The sequence below is a fragment of the Haliotis asinina genome, chromosome 11 (assembly GCF_037392515.1).
Source record: "Haliotis asinina isolate JCU_RB_2024 chromosome 11, JCU_Hal_asi_v2, whole genome shotgun sequence".
Lineage (NCBI taxonomy): Eukaryota > Metazoa > Mollusca > Gastropoda > Lepetellida > Haliotidae > Haliotis > Haliotis asinina.
The window spans coordinates 23,318,838-23,340,265 of NC_090290.1; the positions used below are offsets into that span (position 1 = coordinate 23,318,838).

General features: G+C 42.5%; 1 protein-coding gene across 1 annotated transcript in view; it reads right to left on the minus strand.

The window, feature by feature from the left end:
• Positions 1 to 21,428, minus strand: part of LOC137255344 (rap guanine nucleotide exchange factor 4-like) — an 86,882-nt gene that overhangs the window by 46,712 nt on the left and 18,742 nt on the right. The window contains exon 5 of the mRNA XM_067792790.1: positions 20,633 to 20,687. Within this exon, the coding sequence (XP_067648891.1) occupies positions 20,633 to 20,687 (55 nt within the window). The remainder of the gene's footprint in view (positions 1 to 20,632; positions 20,688 to 21,428) is intronic.

A 21,428-nucleotide genomic window follows, 5' to 3' on the forward strand; every position in this document is an offset into this window, starting at 1 on the left:
ACACCTGCCTCAAAAGACAATTGTCTTGAATTATGCCCAGTTTTCCATATAAAAGAGACATTTGAAACAAGCTACGAAATATAGATGTCAAATATTCAGAAAATATACATGAATGCTAGATGTAACTCCTGCCCCTAAATAAAATAGTTCCAGAATAAATATACCATGCAACACTTGAAGAGGAACACTTGCTATGGAGAGACAAATTCTTTACTGCAGTGGATGCAACATTTCGATGTAGATTCCAACTCTGTTATCAATCAGCGTCATCATCATTTGTTTAAATTAAGTGTTAGAAACTACACCGAAATTCGCATCCACTCCAATAAAGAAGTTATCTATCCATAAAAAGCATTCATACCAGCTTCAAAATGCCACTTTAGGGAGTCATGCAACAAGCATCTGTACAATTTTTCAAGGATCTGTACACTTATTCTACATTATCATCTATATTCCAGAATCTATGCAAAACACATATAGTCTATGACTGAAATGAGACCTGCTTTGTGTGTTGTCCATGGTGAATAAACACAGTCTGATCAGTGTCAGGTTACCCTTGTGAGGAAGTAAATTGGTGACACTTGATACACAACTGATGGTGGGTGGATCTGAATTGCCCTCTCCAATTCCATGGCCCTGTATCAGATCGCCTAGCCTTGCACAAGTCTCTAAGGTAATAAATAATAGTTTAAATCAAAATTTCTATAAAAAGTAAATGAATGACTGTCTTCTTTAAGCAAGACTTGCCTCTTTAAAGAATAGAATTACTTTTCATGAATGGTCTTAGCACTCATCTTCAGGCTGCCTTACAGGATTGTTGTTTTGTTGGGTTTGTTATTGTTGCTTTGTTATTGTTGTTTTTTTCTTTGTTTGTTTGTTTCTTTTTTTTTTTCTTTATGCTTTTTTGGGTTTATTTTTTTGGGTGGGGTGGGGTGGTGGTGGTGTGAGGGAGTGTGTGTGGGTGTGTGTGTGTGTGTGTGTGTGTGTGTTTAAAAAATGAAAAATTAACAGATGAGAATATCATGCCTTCAGTTAGTGACGATATTTAACAATCTACAAGCTACATAAAGTGTTTAGTATTCATATTAGTGCACTGCTACTATGTTAGTGCCCCAAGCAGCTTCATCACCTGATAATCCTATTTAAGTGAAACGTAAAGCAAAACATTTTTCATACATTCTGACATTCCATGTGTATATTCGACCATTTACTGACAACACACTGGTTTAAAAGTGTACATATCTGTGTATTCATGAAAAAAACTGTTTGAATTTCAAGGATATTTCACCCATTTTTGTTCTCTTCAATTTCAATATGGTTTGAGTAACCACCCACTCTGACAATAAATATATCAAAGGGTCCTTGTGACCAGTATTTTCCCAACAGATCTTCAATATATGTCTCAATATGTATTTCAATGGTTCTATGAGTCAATGGCATTGATACAGAAATGGAATTTTGATGGGAAATAGATGTGTAAAACAAGTCCACTGAGAAAAAGTACACTTTGTATTAAAGGAATGACTATAAAGCTTTCATTTTTTGAAAACATGCTTTACAAATATTTTTCACCATGAAATAAATATTTTTTTGCATTCTTGTCCTTGTCCTTACTCTTATTTTTGTCCTATATAAACATATTAAGGTTTGAACAAGAAGAGTTATCTTTCCTTGGCTCAATGCAAATGAAAACTTGGTCACTTGAAAATATATTAGATATGTATTAATACTCATAACCTAAGCTTGACACCCAAAGCATCTACTTTGACCAAATAATATTATTATTTCACTGACCCGTGAAGATCCTGGTTAGAATTGATCTTCAGTAACCTATCAGTAACCAATGATTGGGTGGTCAGGCCTGCTGACTTAGTCGACACATTATCATATCCCATGTATAGAAACTGATGCTCATGATGTTGATCACTTGATTGTCTGGTCCAGACTCGATTATCTGCAGACCACAACCATATAGCTGAAATATTGCTGAGTGTGGCGTAAAACTAAACTCACTCACTCCCAATTACTTCACGGTCTTCTTGATTTTCAATTTGTCCTCAGCTGTTGGATGTCTCTCCCAGCATTACAAAACACATCACCTACACCACAAACCAAGCTAATACTTCTCAATTACATGTTAATCATTAAACATGAAAGCAACATTTCCTATACTGCTACTCACAGGATGTTAATAAAATAACTGTCAGTGGTCCCTTAATATTATCTGACGTCAAATATCTGTCTTCTGCTGACTTCTTCATGACAAGTTTCCCTTTCCTGGATTATCTTACATTTGCATCAACTGTCAGTCCAAAATATACCACTAATTAAATATTAATACACATCCCAATATGGAATTTTAGATATATGATTCATATGAAAGGTCACCTGTATTGATTTTTACTGTGTTTGGCTATTTCTGTCAGAGTGATGGACACTGAAACCATTCAAACATACATAACATCTGGACAAGTTGATTGTAGAACATTAGGCAGCTGAAAGACCATATATTGGTGTATGGTATCCAGATTTAGTGTCTATTTTAGGCAACGAATCTCTGATGACTGCCATTTAGTCAGATCCTTGCTACGTTTCGAAGTGGTGAATCTATGGTTGTCACACATTTAAATCCGGGAATATCACTAATAATATCTGCACAGCCAATCCATTCCTTTACAGAGAAGCAGAAATAGAATGTGAAGATTAGTGCCCTGAAATGCTAGACAATATTGACGATACTGATCTAATTTCTTCCAAGTCTAATCTGGTTTTGAGCTACTAAATATTCAAAAGTTCTTAATGAATAAATTTATTTAAGTTATACATAGAAGAAGGAAAGAGTAAGTCCTTCATTGTTAGTTAACCAATGATGAACACAATGAGTGATTTTGCAAGTGGAGGTGACTTTCAGAAGGAAAGAGTGAAAAACAAGCATCACACAACATATAGTCATAGACTTGCTGTCTCATTTATAAGCAAGCTCTTTAAGTGTTAGTCCACTATGCCACTAGTGCAAGATGCAATAACATGTCCACAAGTGTAAACCAATCATAACACATCCACAAGTGTTAACCAATCCTAACATGTCCACAAGTGTAAATCAATCAAAACAACTTTAAGTCAGAATAGAGCCTGCCAAATCAGTCCATTGTACAAGTGGCCAATGCGGTTTACTTTTCAAGATCTATCATACTATGAGAAATAGTTGTCGTCATCGATAATATGCCAACTGTGATTGTCAAGGTTGGAATTCCTGCATAATACCAAAAGAAAATAAGAGGGAGTTATTATATTTCAATCATTTGAGACTGTTATTCAATGGCCTTGCTTCTTAAGATCCCAGAAGATTTTAACCAAGGAAAGCCTTACTCATTTATCTTACACTGTGTGGAGTATGGTGAGTACTGAAGGAGGAATGCTCCAGGAAAACATGGGAACAAAGTTTGCTCACTGACTTCATATCTCAGGTGCCATCAGAATCATAACTCTGTTATACAGATTCCTCCCGAACTGATTTACACAGGGAACATATTGACTCTCACACACAAATGCTGCTGCAATAAAATAATCCTGGATAAGATGTCAATCACTATTTCACATCACAGTATCCTCACTAAATCACCTCAAATTTCAAAGCGATTCTTCTCCAAATTCATTCATGAACAGTAGGATAGCCTAATGGTCAAAGCATCTGCTCTCCATGCTGATGACCCAGGTTCAATTCCTCACATGGGTGAAATGTGTAAAGCCCATTCTGGTTTCCTCTAAACTAAGTGCTTAAAGTTTATTACTGTCAAGGATGTTATCGGTGAGGTTTTATCAAGTTCAGTCATAATATAATCAAATTTATTAGTATCATTCATTATGAAATGTCAGATATGTCATTCTGAACAGCTGGGGTTCATTTTTTTCCTCTTTCTCCTGTGTACTCACATATTTGCGAGACATGCATGATGTTACTCGGGAAAGTAAATGTCCTCTAGTAATGGACTTGCATGCTTTCATGACAACTAAACCAACATGTAATAATAACATATATGCTCACATGACAACAAACAATTGTAACCACAGAAGAGAACAAAAATCAACTAAAGGTTTCTCGCTGAATCTTTAGAAATCAGATCTTAGTTCTTGAGATCTAAAGAACAATTCGAGGACATCCCATTGACTACAAAGAAAGAAGTCAGCATAAGCCAATCAGAAAGCAGCTTTCTTGAGCTTTATGGCACTAGTGACTTCCATTAAAAAGTTTATTTTGCATTGAAAAGCATTTTCACAAGGTTCTCAATTCAGAGTTTGAAAACTGAACAAAAGAGCATCAGAATGGACAACGGGACAATTTTATATATATATTTATATATATATTTAGCTTCTTTTTTATCAATTTGAGAACCATCTCAGTGTTGCTACTAGCACCAAAATACAGCTCATATTAGTATACTCTTCAAAAAAGGTAGGGATAATCAGAACTTTCAATTTGGATAGGAAGTGTAAATGTTAACAGACGTTTTAAGGACAGACATCTCATGAACGCACCACCATTTCCCTCCATTACCACCCTTAAACACAACGCATGATATGCAGCTGCACCATGCAGTAGCACCATACACGTGCATGGGGTCCCATTCTTGATTTTGACATTTTCTCAAGAAGGTCGAGAAATCACTTAGAACATTAATTTTGAGACTTATCTTGCATCACACATTTGTTAGAATTTGTTTCAAATTGTTTGTTTTGAAATGAAAATCGTATGTACACGCAAATTACATACCATACAACATTCCAAATAACTACGGTTGTAAAGAAGTGCAAATGGTGATGCCCCCTCGAAACATTCAATGATATCATATCAACACTGATAAATCTCCTAAATATTTTAAATAGTAAATAAAAAATAATGAAGATACCCTACTTTTTTTGAAGAGTATAATTAAGAAGTTGTATATCCACAGGACTCTCCCTGTTGTTCATCACACCAACTTCTAAATGTCATTCAAAGAAGGAACATCAGAACGTCTAACAGATGGCCAAGATTGTATCACACTACTTCTGAGTGCTGAGTCCCTTCTATTCAAATTTTGATCTCACTGAAGCAAGATATAGACAATAATTTGCCTGGATCAGTCGTACAAACCAGAACTGTCCCTCTGAAATTCTTGTGTCAATCTTGACAGTCAGTTGCATGATTGGAAAATTCCAACAATTACTTTCCCCATCTTGCAAACCACACTCTGATTGGTCCGATCAATGGCCGATGAGACCTTTAACAGAAGTTCCTCAGGTCTCTGCTTGGTATCAATGACAACAGAGATTAGACTTTGATAACATTAATTTGCCTGTCATCCAATCCTACAACATGAAAAGACATGAAAATAGTTATCTTTTGAATCAAACTTTCATGACAACCTTTGGATAATGATCCCCTGAAGATATTGTAAGATGATGATACCCAGAGACAGATAAACATATAGACATTAGCAGGGATTAACCTGAAATCCAATATTTGAGGGATATAGACATTAGCAGGGATTTACTTTGAGTCCTATATTTGAGGGATATAGACATTAGCAGGGATTTACCTGGAGTCCAATATTTGAGGGATATAGACATTAGCAGGGATTTACCTGGAGTCCTATATTTGAGGGATATAGACATTAGCAGGGATTTACCTGGAGTCCTATATTTGAGGGACATAGACATTAGCAGGGATTTACCTGGAGTCCAATATTTGAGGGATATAGACATTAGCAGGGATTTACCTGGAGTCCTATATTTGAGGTTCCCTGGGAATCACACGCCTGAGTTTCAGAGGTCCTGGGCTACAAAATGGGGACCCAGACACGTAAATATTATCATTACTAATAATATGTTGTAATATTGTAGCAATACAGTTACTGTTATTGTATTGTGTATCATGATCACCACATTGTTATAGTAATTAAACTGCAAATGATACCATAACCCGGCTAGTAGTTGACTCAAGTGATAACTTATTGTTACTTGATTTAAATTCTTATAAAAAGTATTTTTTCTGTATCTTTTTTCTGTGTATGCGCTAATAAATATTGTCATGTCTGTAATAGGCAGCCTATTATATGCCCATTGTTAATTGTGTCCCATAAATCCCGACATTAGACTCATCCACCGTTTGAAATAATGGCCAGCCATTGACCCAACACCAGTTGTTATTATATTGGGCCGGCGTTTCAAATATTGGCAGGCCCTAGTGGCCTTCAGTAAATTAACTGTCATTTTTTTTCAACTTGAATCTTCCTGATAATTTCCTTCTTAAAAAATGTTCAGGAAACATCCATGATACATCATGTTACAGTACTTACAGTTTCACTTCCTGGTTTCAGCATTGTGTGCAAAGAAATGTCACATTCTCTGAGCACCATAAGGTTTCACTGACTGGTTTGGTAGAAATAGTATAAAATTGTGTAAAGTGCAGTACATTTTGTTTCAGTCTCAGTAAACTTATCCTCAGTACTTTTCGTTACACTCCACTACTGAGTCTAACAAAACCTTATCGCATCAGGTAACCTTTGAGACTGACCAATCAGAATACAGCTTACCAAATCGCGAAAATGGACATTCGCACGTACCTTTTGAACTTTTTATCTCGAAAAGGTTCGTTCTCAAATGATTCCGAATGCTATATAGTGTACGCTCGCTTCCGGGTGACACACACGGCATACGTACGCAAAAATATTAGCTAATGGTAACCATGTCAACAGAAACCCCAAAGCATATATACTGCAGGTCAAGCAATTGTGTTATATGCGGATTTTTGTTTGTGGAGAGATCTGTGTCATTGACCTGAATATTTTGAAAGTCCCTCCGATCCCTATTATTTATAAATAATAGCCGTTGTCTGATTGGTCTTGCGTTTGATTGGACGGTCATTGAGTAGTATAGGGAATGACAGTTCTGGCTCACTTTCAAGAAATGTCTCTACAAAGCCTTATTTACTAAATAAGGCTTTGGTTGGCCCCTTAGCTCTTGCTACTATTACCCCTACTACAAAAAAGTTGGCGGTAATTACTGTGCCTTGGTAGGAGGTAACACTGTGCCGTACGGTACGATCAATAATTCTTCTCTTACAAACCCCCTACCCGGCCCATCCCTCAAGTAGTACAAGTTAGGTTCGTTGGCTTTCATATCCACTTTATCTATGTTGTAAGTTTTGACTGACCATATAGGATCGGTGGCTCGCTTACGGCTATCGCCCTCGTGTTCCCCCGGCTGGTATAGATACCTCACAAGGGCCCTATCTGGTATCTGTTTCTCCTTCCCACGCAATGGAGCGGCCGACTCTGCAACTATTGATTTTAGTTTGATAGCGTCTGCCGGTTTCTTACCGGTGAGACGGGTGACTTCATGGTTGATTGCCGACACCACCTTGGGTAACCTCGTGACCCATTCAGTCGATCGTTTTCCAGGGGTGGTCATCTCCCTAGCATATTGATAGCCGAACAAGCGCTCAGCCAAAGTCCTATTAAATCTCTCAACTATGGCTTGGCTGCGATGGGCTCCGGCCGTGCCACGCCTGACCTTTGTATCGTGTTTGGCTAGCAGTTGTGACACGGCACCCATGAACTCCCGTCCGGGGTCAACTTGCAGCTCTGTTGGCCACGTCAGTGGGCTGCGTTTGTATATGCGTTCAAATCCTCTGGCTACCTGGGCCGAATCTTTCGTGGTCAAGGGTTCGGCTTCCTTGTAACGACTGGCTACATCCACTACGGTTAAGGCATACTTGTACCTCTTATCGTGGGGTAGGAACAGTAGGTCTGCCTGGTGAATGCTATTAGGTATGTTAATACCGAACCTCCTTCTAGGCACGTAGCGTGGTGCCGGTAAATAAATCTGCCACAGGGCTTGTTTTTCAAGCCACGCTTTGGCTTCCTCCGGGGGTACTCGCGCTAGTTTAGCTAGCTTATCTACTGCGTTAGCTCCTTTCCAGTACCCACGCGGGCTGTAGTAAATAGCCTCAAATTTTTTCATGTCCATACGCGTATGTGTTTATACCATCAATAGCTATCCAACGTTTCGTGTCCATAGGCGACAGGGACGTCTTGTTTATAGTCAGTCCGTATATCTTATGTCCATCACTTCTAAGTGTGTTCATTTTATGTCTAAAGGTACGGGTCTTGAACAGGGATTCCTTGAATCTGGCGTGTTTGATGTGTTGTTTCACCACATACATCTTAACCCCCTTAGCCTTCCGGATCTCACTATTGTCAGCTTTCAGTATGGAGTACATCTTAGGTCTCAAACCTATATACTCGGCTATGGGTGTGCCAGCACACTCGTCCTTCATCTTACCTAGGACCTTTTTATTTACCGTGCTGTGTAGGGTATGGGTCTTAGGGTAGTCGCTGGTGTCGTATAAATCGAGGTGTTTTTTCATGTCCTCGTACACGTCCTCGGTTCGAATCTCCATCAGCAGGGAATCCGTGTCAGTATACAGCACTTCACACCTGTCGCCGTACTGTTTCTTGAGCTCGTTGTAGTAAAAGTCGTACATCAGGTGTTTGGATAAATCGAGGATGCTCATCCCCACGTAAACAGGCCGGTTGAATTTTATGTGGCTTTTCTTCATGTGTAGGGCAACCAGGTTGTCTGTGAATATCTTACTACGGTTGAATGCCGGATTGGCTATCAATCTCCTGAGCTTGTCTTCCTCACTCGACCGAACCAGCTTCACGGTCACGCGTTTCCTCAGGTTCTCCATAGTCTTACCAAACACCGAGTTATTCATGAGCTTGTAGAGATTTTTCTCAAAATCACTGGTGGCTTTTTTTCGTAGGTCTGTGTTCATTCTGATGTAGGGCTCCATCCATGGGCTCTGGTCGAACATGAGCACCCTGTGTATTTTGGTCAGCCTCATACCCAACGACAGGTACAGCTGTAGGTTGCGATAGTGAACGATGTACTTGGTCTTATTCATTAAGTTAGGCACGAGTTTTTCAACGTCTGTCACACGCCCACCTGACAAGTTATGTTGGTACTCAGACATCCAGTCTGGGTTAACCCTCATACGTTCGGGGGCCAGGGGGTAGCTGTTGTGTGATGTGTGTAATTCCTTGGGATACTCTAAGTCAACTTCGAGGATATACCCTTTGTTCGAATCTGGTGCAACCTCCATAACATCAACGTGGGGTACCCATTCGAATCCCCCTGTAGGTAGATACTGGCTCATGGCCCAGCCGTACAGGTTGTTTGCGTCGAGGTATAGAATGTGATTGGTTGGTTTGTTAGGATCGTAACCTTTCACGTATTGATTATTTGCTTTCGCGTATCGTTTGGATGCCATGGAAATACCACCTCGCAAGCCTTTCTCAATGAATAGGTGCATGTCGTAATCTGTGAGCAATTCCAAATTAACTCCGGTCTTTTTAAGCAAGGCGTCCCACGACAGACCTGGGCTGGTGTAATACCATGCGGGGTCGAGTTTATACTGCTTTAAACATGTCTTCCGAAACATTTCAAACACGTCGGCTAACAGCAGTACATCTGTCCTCAAGTACAGGTCGTGATAATCACCCAGGTTCTTACAACCCAGTTTATTCCATACGTTAGTCGCGTGCGAGTAATCATCTCGTGAGACGGATGCCTCATTCAGCTTGCTATAAAAGCAGTCAATAGGAGGTAGTCTGGTCTCGGTGAACTTGGCCCAACTATCCATGTACTCATAGGGGTACACACCCTTCCTCATAAGCAGGGGTCTAGTCTCGGCGTCTGTGTATCGATCGGTGATAGGGAAGGTATTGTTGGCCTTGACCAGACTGTCGAGTGACGACAGGAGGAACTGAAACGAGTCAATGAACCTAAGTCCGTTTAAGCTGAAGGAGATGTATCTCTCCATGTTGTTGGGGATGCACGTTATATTACCATCGATTTTCGCGATGGCCTGCATGATCAAGTGTGAGTCGTACCCTCTCAAGTTGTGAAAGACAACGGGGATGTTTATTGTCTTAGGGTTGATTTTAAGCTTGAGGTTGCACACGTTGTGAGCGGCGCCTCTATACTTACCAGTTATGTGGCAGTGATCTCTCACCGAATCACCGTTAAGTGGTGAGTCGCACACGTGACAGTTAGTGCTACTAGCGTGAGCTAGCCTGTCGGCTCGGGTCATACGCATGGGAGCGATTCTATACAATGCATTCCTAATAATTTTTTCTTCCTCCTGCAAACACTTTAGAAACCTTTCAGCCGCGTCAGGCCCCCTATACACTACCGGAGCTTTCGTTTCCCCGTCACAACGGACGACAATGTATCCAAACGAACAGGCTTTATGCTCTTGTGTCTTGTGGGTGAAGCTACCACTGGGGGAATCCCCACCCACAATTAAGGCTTCGAAGTCGGCGTATATAATATAAGGTACAGACATTTGGTTCTTGTGGTTACTGAATTTTAGGATATTTTCACCTTCCTTAGGCATGTCGACTCGTATGGCCGTCTGCCCCACACCTTGACAATCATCCCGGTGGGATTCTAATAAATCAGCTCGACTGAAACCGTGTAGGCATCGTACACAAAAGTGTTTTTCCCCATCGTGTTTCGACTGGTCGTGCAACAACCGGCTGAGATGTTTTATCCACGTGTAGTGATACTTTTCACCTAGTTGGATCATGAATATATTGATAACTTGGCGATCCTTCACCGGGCTGACCCTGTGTACTATTGTTTTGTTACCTTCGTGTCCAAAGACATTTATAGCCAGATTATTCTGTTTTTCTACTTTAGTGATCTGGGATATGGGGGTGGGTTCATCTATACCATCCCAATTAAGCCCATCGTCTTGGGGATAACTAGAAAGCCTATCTGAATTCTTGCCAGCTGGAAATAAGGCTGACCTGATAGCTAACCTAAGGCAATCGTTTCCTCTATTCTTAACGTTTACTATGGCATGTTTGTTCCTATAGTAGGGAGGCAAGGCTAGGTATGACCCGCCTCTGAACGGCACGTAGTTAGCTATGTCTAGATAGACATTATCGATTTTATCTACAGCCCACCCGGACCCCAAGTGTGTATAGCGTTCTAGGTATTCTCGTATCTGCTGAAAACTTGTATCGATTGATGCGTCAATGGTCTCTGCATGTGTGACGACCTCTTGTTGACCTCGGAAGTAAGGCTGAACATACTCAGTGGCCCCTGTGGGGCCCCCAACCTGCTTATCGAGCGACATTTTCACTGTGATCTGAAACTTGATACTTCCTAGATTATTTAGTTCCTGGTTGACCTTATCAGCTATCAGAGGCTTGATATCTGTAATGTCTATGTTTCTATCAACGTGCATGCGCCAACCTCTCAAATAGTTACCTACAGCGCGCTCAGTGCTCACGAACTGTAGGTCAATAGCTCTATTCTGCCGTAATAATTCTAAAAGCTGTGGTTTTCTCATACGGGAATACCCGCCTAAACCCAAATCGTGTGCCTCGGCTTTCAGTTGTTTTACAGTGGGACGTGCTACGGGGGCATGTGATAACAATGCGGTTAACCCGGCTCTCCCCAGGTTTGAATAACCCGTGTGCCCAAGCTGTTTTGCTTGAGCTTTTAATTGTTTTACCGTAGGAGGGGCTTCTAAACCTAGTAATCTCAACAATGCTGACTTCCGCATTCTAGAATACCCGATAACACCTCTCTGTTTTGCGACCCTCTTGAGCTCGCTTACAGTAGACATCGTGTTTACACCTAAGAGAACTAATGTCTAATTGGTTCACAGTAAGGGGAGGTAACTCTTAAGTGGCTATCTTGAGCAGTCGCCTACGTTCTTTTATATAGCCTTTTTTATTCTCGTAGATGAGTTGATGTCTGACTACGTTCGCTCCGTGAGCTTTACATAGACAGTAGTGTCCTTTAACCCCGATACCACACACAGAACACGTGTAGTTAGGACTTCCCATATGGAAACAACAGAACCCCTGATTCCTGCATTTCCTACCACAGGCCTCGGTCTTCCCCATAAGTATATATTCGCATCGGTATGGAGCGGGTCTCATGTTTACTTATATAGGTATTTTAGTTTAATTGCTTAGCAACCAACGCAGTAGCTGCTATACCCAACACTATGAAGCCCAGTTCACGATTCATTTGTCCCTTGGATGGTGTGTAGTATTGAGCGAGTGTGGGTTTATTGAGCGGTTCCAATTGTTTACCAGTTAGTAGGTAGTATTCTTTCATTGCTTCATCGACATCGTAGAATGTTTTAATGGCATGGTTTTCACGCTTGAGCTGTTCATTAATAAAATCGATCCTCTGGAGGCGTTTTTTAACGTACTCGTCCTGTGCCTTTTGTAAGTTCTCAGTAGCGAGATCGTGCCGCTTCCTTTCTTCCTGTATTTCAGCCGCGTGATCATCTCGTAGTTTCGAGAAGAGGAAATTACTCCCGGAAAATGCCAGGGCATTCACTAACGCCCCACCGACCATCATAGCTATCGTGGCCATCCCTATATTTATTTCATTATATTATCAGGTATTATTCCTTGTTTTACTAGGATGTCTTTTGTGGCCATCGCCATACCAAGGTTCATTATGAGCATACCCATATCCTGCAGGTTGAAATCTAGCTTGATAGTTGGTTGTTTAAGCACCATTTTAGTCAACCGAGCGTACCCTACTGCTAGACTGGCTACCACTGTGGCGTGGTATGCGTCGTTGACGAACGTTTTCCCCTCAGACATTATGTATATGATATAAAATATTAAAATTATAACATGATATGCGGGTCTACCATGGGGGATACCCCCATACCCCCACTGTTGTGGGTGGGTGGTGGCTCACTGTGGGAGGGTACCCCCACGTATAACCATGTTATAACCACGGCACCTACAGCCAACAACAGTCTGGTTGGGTTGGTCACTTTATGTTGGTTACACCACCGTTTTTTACCGGCAGCTACTCTCTTAGGATTCTTCTGCCTGGTTACTGTTGAAGTGGTCTCCACCGTCACTGTTGGGGGTGTGGGGGGTACCACCACTGGGGTCTCCACCGTCACCTCGGGACTCACTGGTTCCGTCACCTCGGACATCTATACTATTATTATTATTCTTTCTCTCAAATTGACAATGTTTTGCCGTGATAATCGCCGCCGTCACTGGAGCCAACAACATACCATATTTGTGGTACAGCCCGCAGCTGATAGAGCTCACGGCGTGTTCGATAAAAGGGTCTTTATCTAGGTCCTCCCACAGGTAAAGTCGGCGCTCTGGTGGAATGGGAAGGAAGTGTGATACAATACCGGTGTATATCTGGGTCATAGCCGATCCTATTGTCTTTGTCATTTCTGCTCCGAGCCGGGACTCGTATCTAGCGTACAGCTTATCGATTTCTTCGGCTGACATTTTGTGAATTTTATCCGGAGTGTAGTCTCCAAAGTAATGTTTGGCTTTGCCGCCAACAGCCAACGCCACCAGTTTCTCTCGCTTGGGGGAATCCCCAGTGGGGGAACCCTCCAACGACAATTGTTCGAGCAATTCCTCACACTCCATCTTATAATATAACAAGTAAGATTTAGTTTTAACTACATAATACCCGATACAGGCAAAACACAGAGAAATGAAGGTTAAGTTGCACACGACAAATACTTCAAATATCATAGCTTTGCTTAGCTTTGCTTAGCTTTTGCTTAGCTTTGCTTAGCTTTAGCTTAGCATACTATATATGCTACTGGTTGGTCGGTTTTTAGAACGAGCTTAGCGTGTTTAGTTTCAGCGAGCTGTTTCTTCACCCGTTCCCGTTCTAATTTACTCATCACATCGTTCTCTCTCAAACACTCCTCGAACGAATCCCTGTCCTTGCAGTGAAATAAGGCTACCCATCGCGTCTGCTCCCTGAGGTCTTTCAACACCGAGTTGAACTTCTGCGTTAGCACCCAGACGCTGTGATTTGCATGCCGGACGGAGAAGGCCAGGTACGATAGCATGTCTCTCTTTTTTGTTATCTCGCGATTAGCGCTGCAGTCGTCCAGTATGAACAGCGTCGGTTCCCCTTTAAATTTCTCGTGAAGAGCTTTCAACCAGTCCTGCAGGCGTGTTCCAGGGTCGATTTTGTGTACGTCCGGGTCCGTTATCACCCAAGGTCGCGCGTAAGTTTTATTCATGCTCAGAGTAGGGCACATGATAACGATGTTATCGAACACATCCTTGTAGTAACCCTCCAACATATCCAACACGAAAACGGTCTTCCCACAGCCAGTCTGCCCGCACACTATGGCGCAGTGTGGGTCAGTGGGTAGTGGGGGGTACCCCCGGGGGGTGTGGGGGTCTCCCCCACTAGTAGATGGCTTGCACGAATCTCCCATTGTCTATATTAAGTTGCGCGTCCATAATAACGTACAGATATAATTTCAACTTACCAGCGGTTTGAGCCTTCTTAGTAATCTGGATGGTTATCCCTTCGCTGCCGTTATCTATACGGCGCCCGCTACCGTGCAGTTTATCATCATCCGTGGATCGCATGTCCAACCATAAGGCGTACTTGGTGGTCAGGTATTCACCGATCTGCACGGAGCCGAGGTCCAGGTCCTTTGTTATGTAATCCCCCACTGGTAGCTTTTTTATCTCATCCCACTGCTGGTGTGGTCTCATGCCATGACTGAACAGCTGGTTGGGCACGCCCTCGATGGTCACTTCCACCTTTTCAATCTCGGGGTTGAAAAACTTCTCGCTGTCCCTCCGGAATGGATCGTAATCCTCCACGGGGACGACCAGGATACCTTTCATCGATCGCGCCGGCACGTTCAGGTTGATATTCCACACAGTGTCGCTCTTATCTCGCACGACTGACCTATGCCTCAGTACGCGATCGTACAGGATAGCCATCTTCCCAGAGTACTGGCTTCGAACCTGCCTGGCCAGCTCAGGGCTAGTGACCATGTCGAACTCAAGAGAGATGTTGTCTATGGCATAACTAGCCTCATCACCGTTCGGCGTACGCACTACTTTGCTATAGTCGTTAAACGTGAGCTCGTATTCGAGCCTATCACCCAGCGCGGCCTGGTAAAACGGCGCGTGCCCCGTGAGCAACTCGAAGTCGAGCGGCACGCAGAATCGATTCCCGTATGCTAGAGCGATGGCCTTTTCACCGTCCGATAGCTTGTCTTGCTGGTCTGTCGTGAAGACGTATCCTATGCGCGCCCGGGTTGATTTGCTGATACCCTGGTACACATCATTGACTCGTTCTCCCTCGCTTTTCCAGAGATCCCTGTAGCAGTGAAACACGTCGCTGTCGTCGATGCTCAGCACCTCGTTACCACTTATCTTGACGGTCGTTTTCTTGATGATAGCTCGACCCACGTTCCGCACTAGCTCGCGTTTGTCGTTGTCAGAGGTCAACGTGATATTGAACGCCAGTCGAACAGTGCCTGGTACAATGAGGTCATTCTCACCAAGGTTTGGAAATCTAACCAGCAGAGTTTGATTCTGGTCTATCTTGCTGGGATTGTTGGTGATGGTCACCGACTGTCGCACGGCTCTGGCACCTAATGGCTCTCTCAATCTTCTGAAAGGATCTAATTTTCTGCCGTACATTGTTATATAAAAGAAATATATTTTTAATACTAATGGATGAAGATATAGATATGACGGAGATGCCGGGCGCTAGTGCCCAGGCATTCGATGATGAGCAGGAGACCTCATTTACTAGTTCGCCATTGAACCAAGAACTCTTGGAAACAACGGTAAATGATTATTACGAAAGTTTAAGAAGAGATAAAAACTACGTTGAACCACAGGGTCGATACCATAAGAATTTTTTTATTGATACAAAGGGTGTTCTACGTCTTAAGTCTGACCCAGGGGTTGACCTCTTTAACAAGAGCAATAAAAAACCACTGGCCTTGTCAACTCTGTGGGCAGCCATCGTCGCCGTGGCGGGTCTGGTGTACGTAGCGGCTAAGAAATCTTTAACCAAATAAGTCCCAAAGTTACCCCACCAACCACTAGGGCTGTTTTATTATCAATATGCTGCTGATAGGGGGGTCCCCCCACATGAATATGGGGTACATGAACTTTAGGCTCCGGGGGTGGCGCCACTATACCCTTTTCACGTGGTGGGATGTGTGGGATATAGGGGGTGTTAATATCGGGGTTGATACCCAACTTTTGGTCCGCCGTGGCTATGACTATTTTGTTGTTATAACCCACCACTTTTTTTATTCTCAGTTGCATATCACTCGGAGCCATGTACAACCCCACGCCGAACACGTAATTGACTTTCGATCTGGCGTATTCTAACACGTTTTGGTAGCGTTCGATGGCCCGCGGGAGATCAACTGGAGAATTGATAGCATCCTCAACGTTGGAAACGAACTGTGTCTGAGCGTCGTAAGCAGTTCCCTTACCGAGGATGTTGGAACGCGTCATCGACTGCGCACCCAACAGCGCCCACACGTACGTTCGAATCGAGTCGTTCAAGCGTATTGTACCAGCACGAGTGAATTCTTTCGATGTTTTTGAGATCATTTTAGTCCAGGCTGTGGCTGCATCAGGATTGGTTTGCTTTATACAGCTGACATGGATCTTTTCATTCGTTGTGGGGCCTGTAAATGTATGACGGTTTGGGTTGTATGAACCATCTTTAGAACCGGCCTGATATGTTCCGGACCTGTAGAAGTACACGAGAACTATACCGAGACCATGGTTCACACCAGGAAGGCGAAAGTCTTTATTCGTTGGAATCTCAAACTCCCCACAAATACGTTCATAAGCGTGTCTATCATAGGGGTTATTCGTCATACTCCACGCTTTATCTTGGGGGAGAGGAGCACTTATTTCCTTCAATATTCGTCTCGTTTGATAATAAATATGAAACAAAATAACCGCCTTACTCAGTTCGTCTATACCGTAGTCTGGTGTCACACCCGACCCTGTCGTCGCACACCACACAGCAAAGTTTAGTTGGTTCTGCCAAAACTGCATTGGGTTTTGATTCCAGTTTACCACCGCCTGCGCGTTATTAACGGACACGATATATTTTTCAAAGATATTAATAAAGGTTGTTTTAAACCCCGTACCATCTGCATTCACCACGATTTTCAAGTGTGCTAAATCCATATTATAATATATAAATTATATATTATAATATGTACATAACACTTCCAGGAATAACGAGCGGTGAGGCCGTTCAGCTGACGCACGCGATCGATAACACGTCAGGTCAACTCGAAGTCGCACTCTGCGATATCACCTACCTACCGCAATGGACTAACATTAATATCAGCAACAATAAGCTGTTCGTCAGTGGGGCTCGCAGCCAGATAACTGACGGCTACTACAGCGTGTGCTCTCTAAACGACGAGGTCTTCAAACCCCTGGGAGCCGAACTCAAGATGAACGACTCAAACGGCACAGTGGTGTTAATCAACAACGGAAGAACCTCCTTGAGGCTAGGCCGACCATTAGCGAGGATACTCGGTATGTCTCCTGACGAGATAAAACCAACAACAACCGTCACAGGCACGAAGTTACCCGATCTAGTACCGTACCGAGAGCTGTACATTCATCTCGATCAGGTGAGCACAACGTACAACATTCAAGGAGGTCACCCTTCCACTATACTGAGAGCAGTGCCGGTTAAAACTGAGAAATTCAACGACGGTAGAACCGAGTCGTTTTCACCACGGCAGTATAAGAGATTAACCCAGGGCAACATACCTGAGCTGACAATATCGGTGTTAGATATAAATCATAATCCTGTAAATATAGGATACCTCAGCTTAACGCTTCACGTAACATGACCAGCGCACAAGGGCCCGGAGTGAAAAAATGCGTCAATATCGGGATCTCCGACCTCGGAGACACACGCGGTTTCGACGCTCCCGGAGTAGATGGTAAATCGTATGCCTTGCAACTGAAAAACAACATTTACAAACGCGTTGAAATCCCCTCCGGTGGAACCCTAAGTGATATGATAGATACCACAAGAGCAATAGTCAACACTAAGTACACCCTTGTCAACACCGGTGATAATAATTGGGTAATATACCCATCATTCGGTGGTAAACTGTTCGACTTAGACGATGTTGAGAGCACTACCGTCGTCAAAAACAAACCATATATGCTCGTCTTCACCGAAGATGACAAGTGGGTGTTGTTACCCGAGAACGACTGGTTTATCAATATTAGACTCGTCTCCCCCTACGTGTTCACTGATAACAAAGACAACCACCTAAACAAAGTCGTGAACAATGGAATTCTGCTCGTGGCTTACGTACCAACTCAGAGACGTAGTATAGTCGTCAGCCCAGTCAACACTATAGCAGCCCACATGCTATCGAGTAAACCAACCATACAAAACGTGAAATTGCAGTTGGTGTCTGAATTCGAAGGCGTGGTCAAGATACTAGAGAGTCTGCCGGCAAACTCAACACTGATCATCAAAGTCTACCTAGGGGAACCATCGGTGAATGATGTCGAGATCGTGAAGGGGATCAAACTCGGGTGGGTGAAACAACACCAGTTTCAAGTTTGCAACGTTTACGTGCGGGTGGGTGTCGACTCCAAGACCAGTCTGCAGGGGGTCAACGTGATCGTGGAAAATAAGATATCACTAATCAATATCTTCCTGCCTGACAACATACACTTCATGGGTATGAAGTTAACCCCTGAATTATTATCAGAAAACCAGTTGGAAATTATATCGTAATAGTATAATAATGACCAGTCATCATCCCAACACTACGCTTAACGACCTAGGAGATACGGAGGGATTCGATCAGCCTGGTGAGGAAGATGAATTATATATCCTACAATTCAAAGACAACGTGTACAGACGGGTGTTGTTATCAGATTTTAAAGAGCCCAAATGGCTGATCAACTTAACACTCACCTCACCTTATATCATATTAAACGAAAATACGTTTGTCTCTAAGATTAGGAACAACGGTATCTGGGCCGGGGATTTCATTCCGGAGGAATTATTATCCATAAGAAGTAACGGGAAAAATAGGTTAATGACTGTATTAAAAACTAAAATAACATTTAGCAATAATCCTTATGGTAAAGATCTTGTTGATAGAATATACTCCTCTTTCACACTCATCATAGAAGTCTTCTTTAACCAGGAAAACATCGCAATAGTACACCAAATTTTACCCGGGGTGTCAATACGCTGGCATGCCGTACACGCACACAAATATTGTCGTATTGTTATACAACGGGATACCCCCACGGGTCCTATAAACCACTTAATAAGCCTCCGTAAGGGAGTTTATATTACAACAGAAAAGTCTATTAGCCTCTTACCTATTACCATAACTGATGGTCTAGAACTTGTAGACTTCAAATTCATTGATAGATTTTTAACTGAAACCCAATTAAAATATCTTTCAAAATATACATTATAGGATGGGTCTGTACCCAGTCGTAGAGGAAGTAGCGAAAACGCTGGAAACCGTAGATGGATTCCGCTTGAGGCAGTTATGTGATGTGAAACGCCAACTAGAACAAGACCGTGACACGCGGAAAGCACTATGTAAAAAGTATAATAGAGCTTTCAATATCGTGAACGGGGCTGACACTACCCTTATGGCAACCAGCATGGGACTAGGGGCGGCAGGCGTTGGGTTGTTAACCACCATCGTGGCTGCACCTATAGTGCTAGGTATTGAAATAACAGCTGGGGTGACAGGGTTGGTAGGGTTGGCGCTTAAGTTAGTATCACGCAGACTTAATCGTAAGGCATTGAAACACGACGAGATCAGGGTTCTGGCCGAAGCAAAGCTGAACACAGTGAGTGAGCGAATTTCCACGGCACTCTCTGATAGTAAGATCTCAGAAGAGGAGTTTCGTTCAATCCTCTCTGAACTCACAAAATATAACGGAATGAAACAAGATATTCGGTCCAAGTCTCGTAAGTCTGCTATCAGCGAGGACGAGAAAAAAAAGTACATAGCACAGGGAATACAAAAAGCCCATCAAGCCTTTATTATGAACACCAAAGAGATCGTAGGCGGTTCACGTTAAACTGTTTCATCGATATAAACATAACATAGGGGCGATAGCCGTAAGCGAGCCACCGATCCTATATGGTCAGTCAAAACTTACAACATAGATAAAGTGGATATGAAAGCCGACGAACCTAACTTGTACTACTTGAGGGATGGGCCGGGTAGGGGGTTTGTAAGAGAAGAATTATTGATCGTACCGTACGGCACAGTGTTACCTCCTACCAAGGCACAGTAATTACTGCCAACTTTTTTGTAGTAGGGGTAATAGTAGCAAGAGCTAAGGGGCCAACCAAAGCCTTATTTAGTAAATAAGGCTTTGTAGAGACATTTCTTGAAAGTGAGCCAGAACTGTCATTCCCTATACTACTCATTGGTCGCTCAAAGGTTACCTGACGTGACCTTCTACTAGGTTTTGTTAGGCACAGTGGTGGAGTGTAACGAAATACACTGAGACTAAGTTTACTTAGACTGATTTTGTTTTTACTGGTTTGACTTTTAACAAAATTGGCCCACTGAGGTTTCATTCCAGTCCTGTAGATTTTAAAGCCTGTGGGCAGTAGCAGGCCCTGGTGACCAAATGACAAACTAATTTATTGGAAATACTGAACTCATCCCCTGCTCTTCAACCCCACAACCAAAACCACAACTTCAACCACCACCACAACATCTTGAACAGCTTACCTAGAGGCAAGGCACTTAGAGGCGTCATTACTCCTTCCATCAACTGTTTGTTTCTCTGAAACACAAACACAAGACACACACAATGACAGTCAAGTAGAAATCCTACTTGTGGTCTTTACCAGTGGTAACATTCACAGATGGCACTGTCAGCAAAGCTGCATGTCCTCGTCAAAAGAAACACGAAACCATCACACATGAAAATACACACTTCCTCCCAGGCCAGTAATTTCTGTGGTTACCGACCTTATCATCTGGCCCAAATATCTAGTGTGACTTCTTGTAATTGATTTGTACATATTCCCCCTGAGGCCAGTTTGTGAACAGCGAGTTTATCAGTGTCCCTGATGTCTAAAGATCTGCAGTCCGACATTCCACATAAATGTCTGAACAGTCGTCACTTTATGGCTGTTGCCTCATACTCCAGATGCTTCCAGGCTTAAGGTTCATATGAAATAAATAAAGGGGAAAGGTCTTGGTGTACTGTATTTAAAGTTAAGCAAGCAACTGCAAATAGGTAAGAAATTGGGAATGCACATTTCTTAACCTTCGATTTATCACTTGTATCAAGCTAAAGGCAATAATATGCAGATCAAAAGCCTATTTTTTAGGTCAAGATTAAACATATTTAGAGAAAAATTATGCACATGTTCAATTAAGATTATGGATATGTTCAGAGTAAGCTGAAATATATGTTCAGAACAATATTAAACAGCTGCATAGAGCTTAATTATTCATATGTACAAATCAAGATGCTCAAAGTTTCAGTCAGCAGAGGGCATACAACTCAATTTAACGC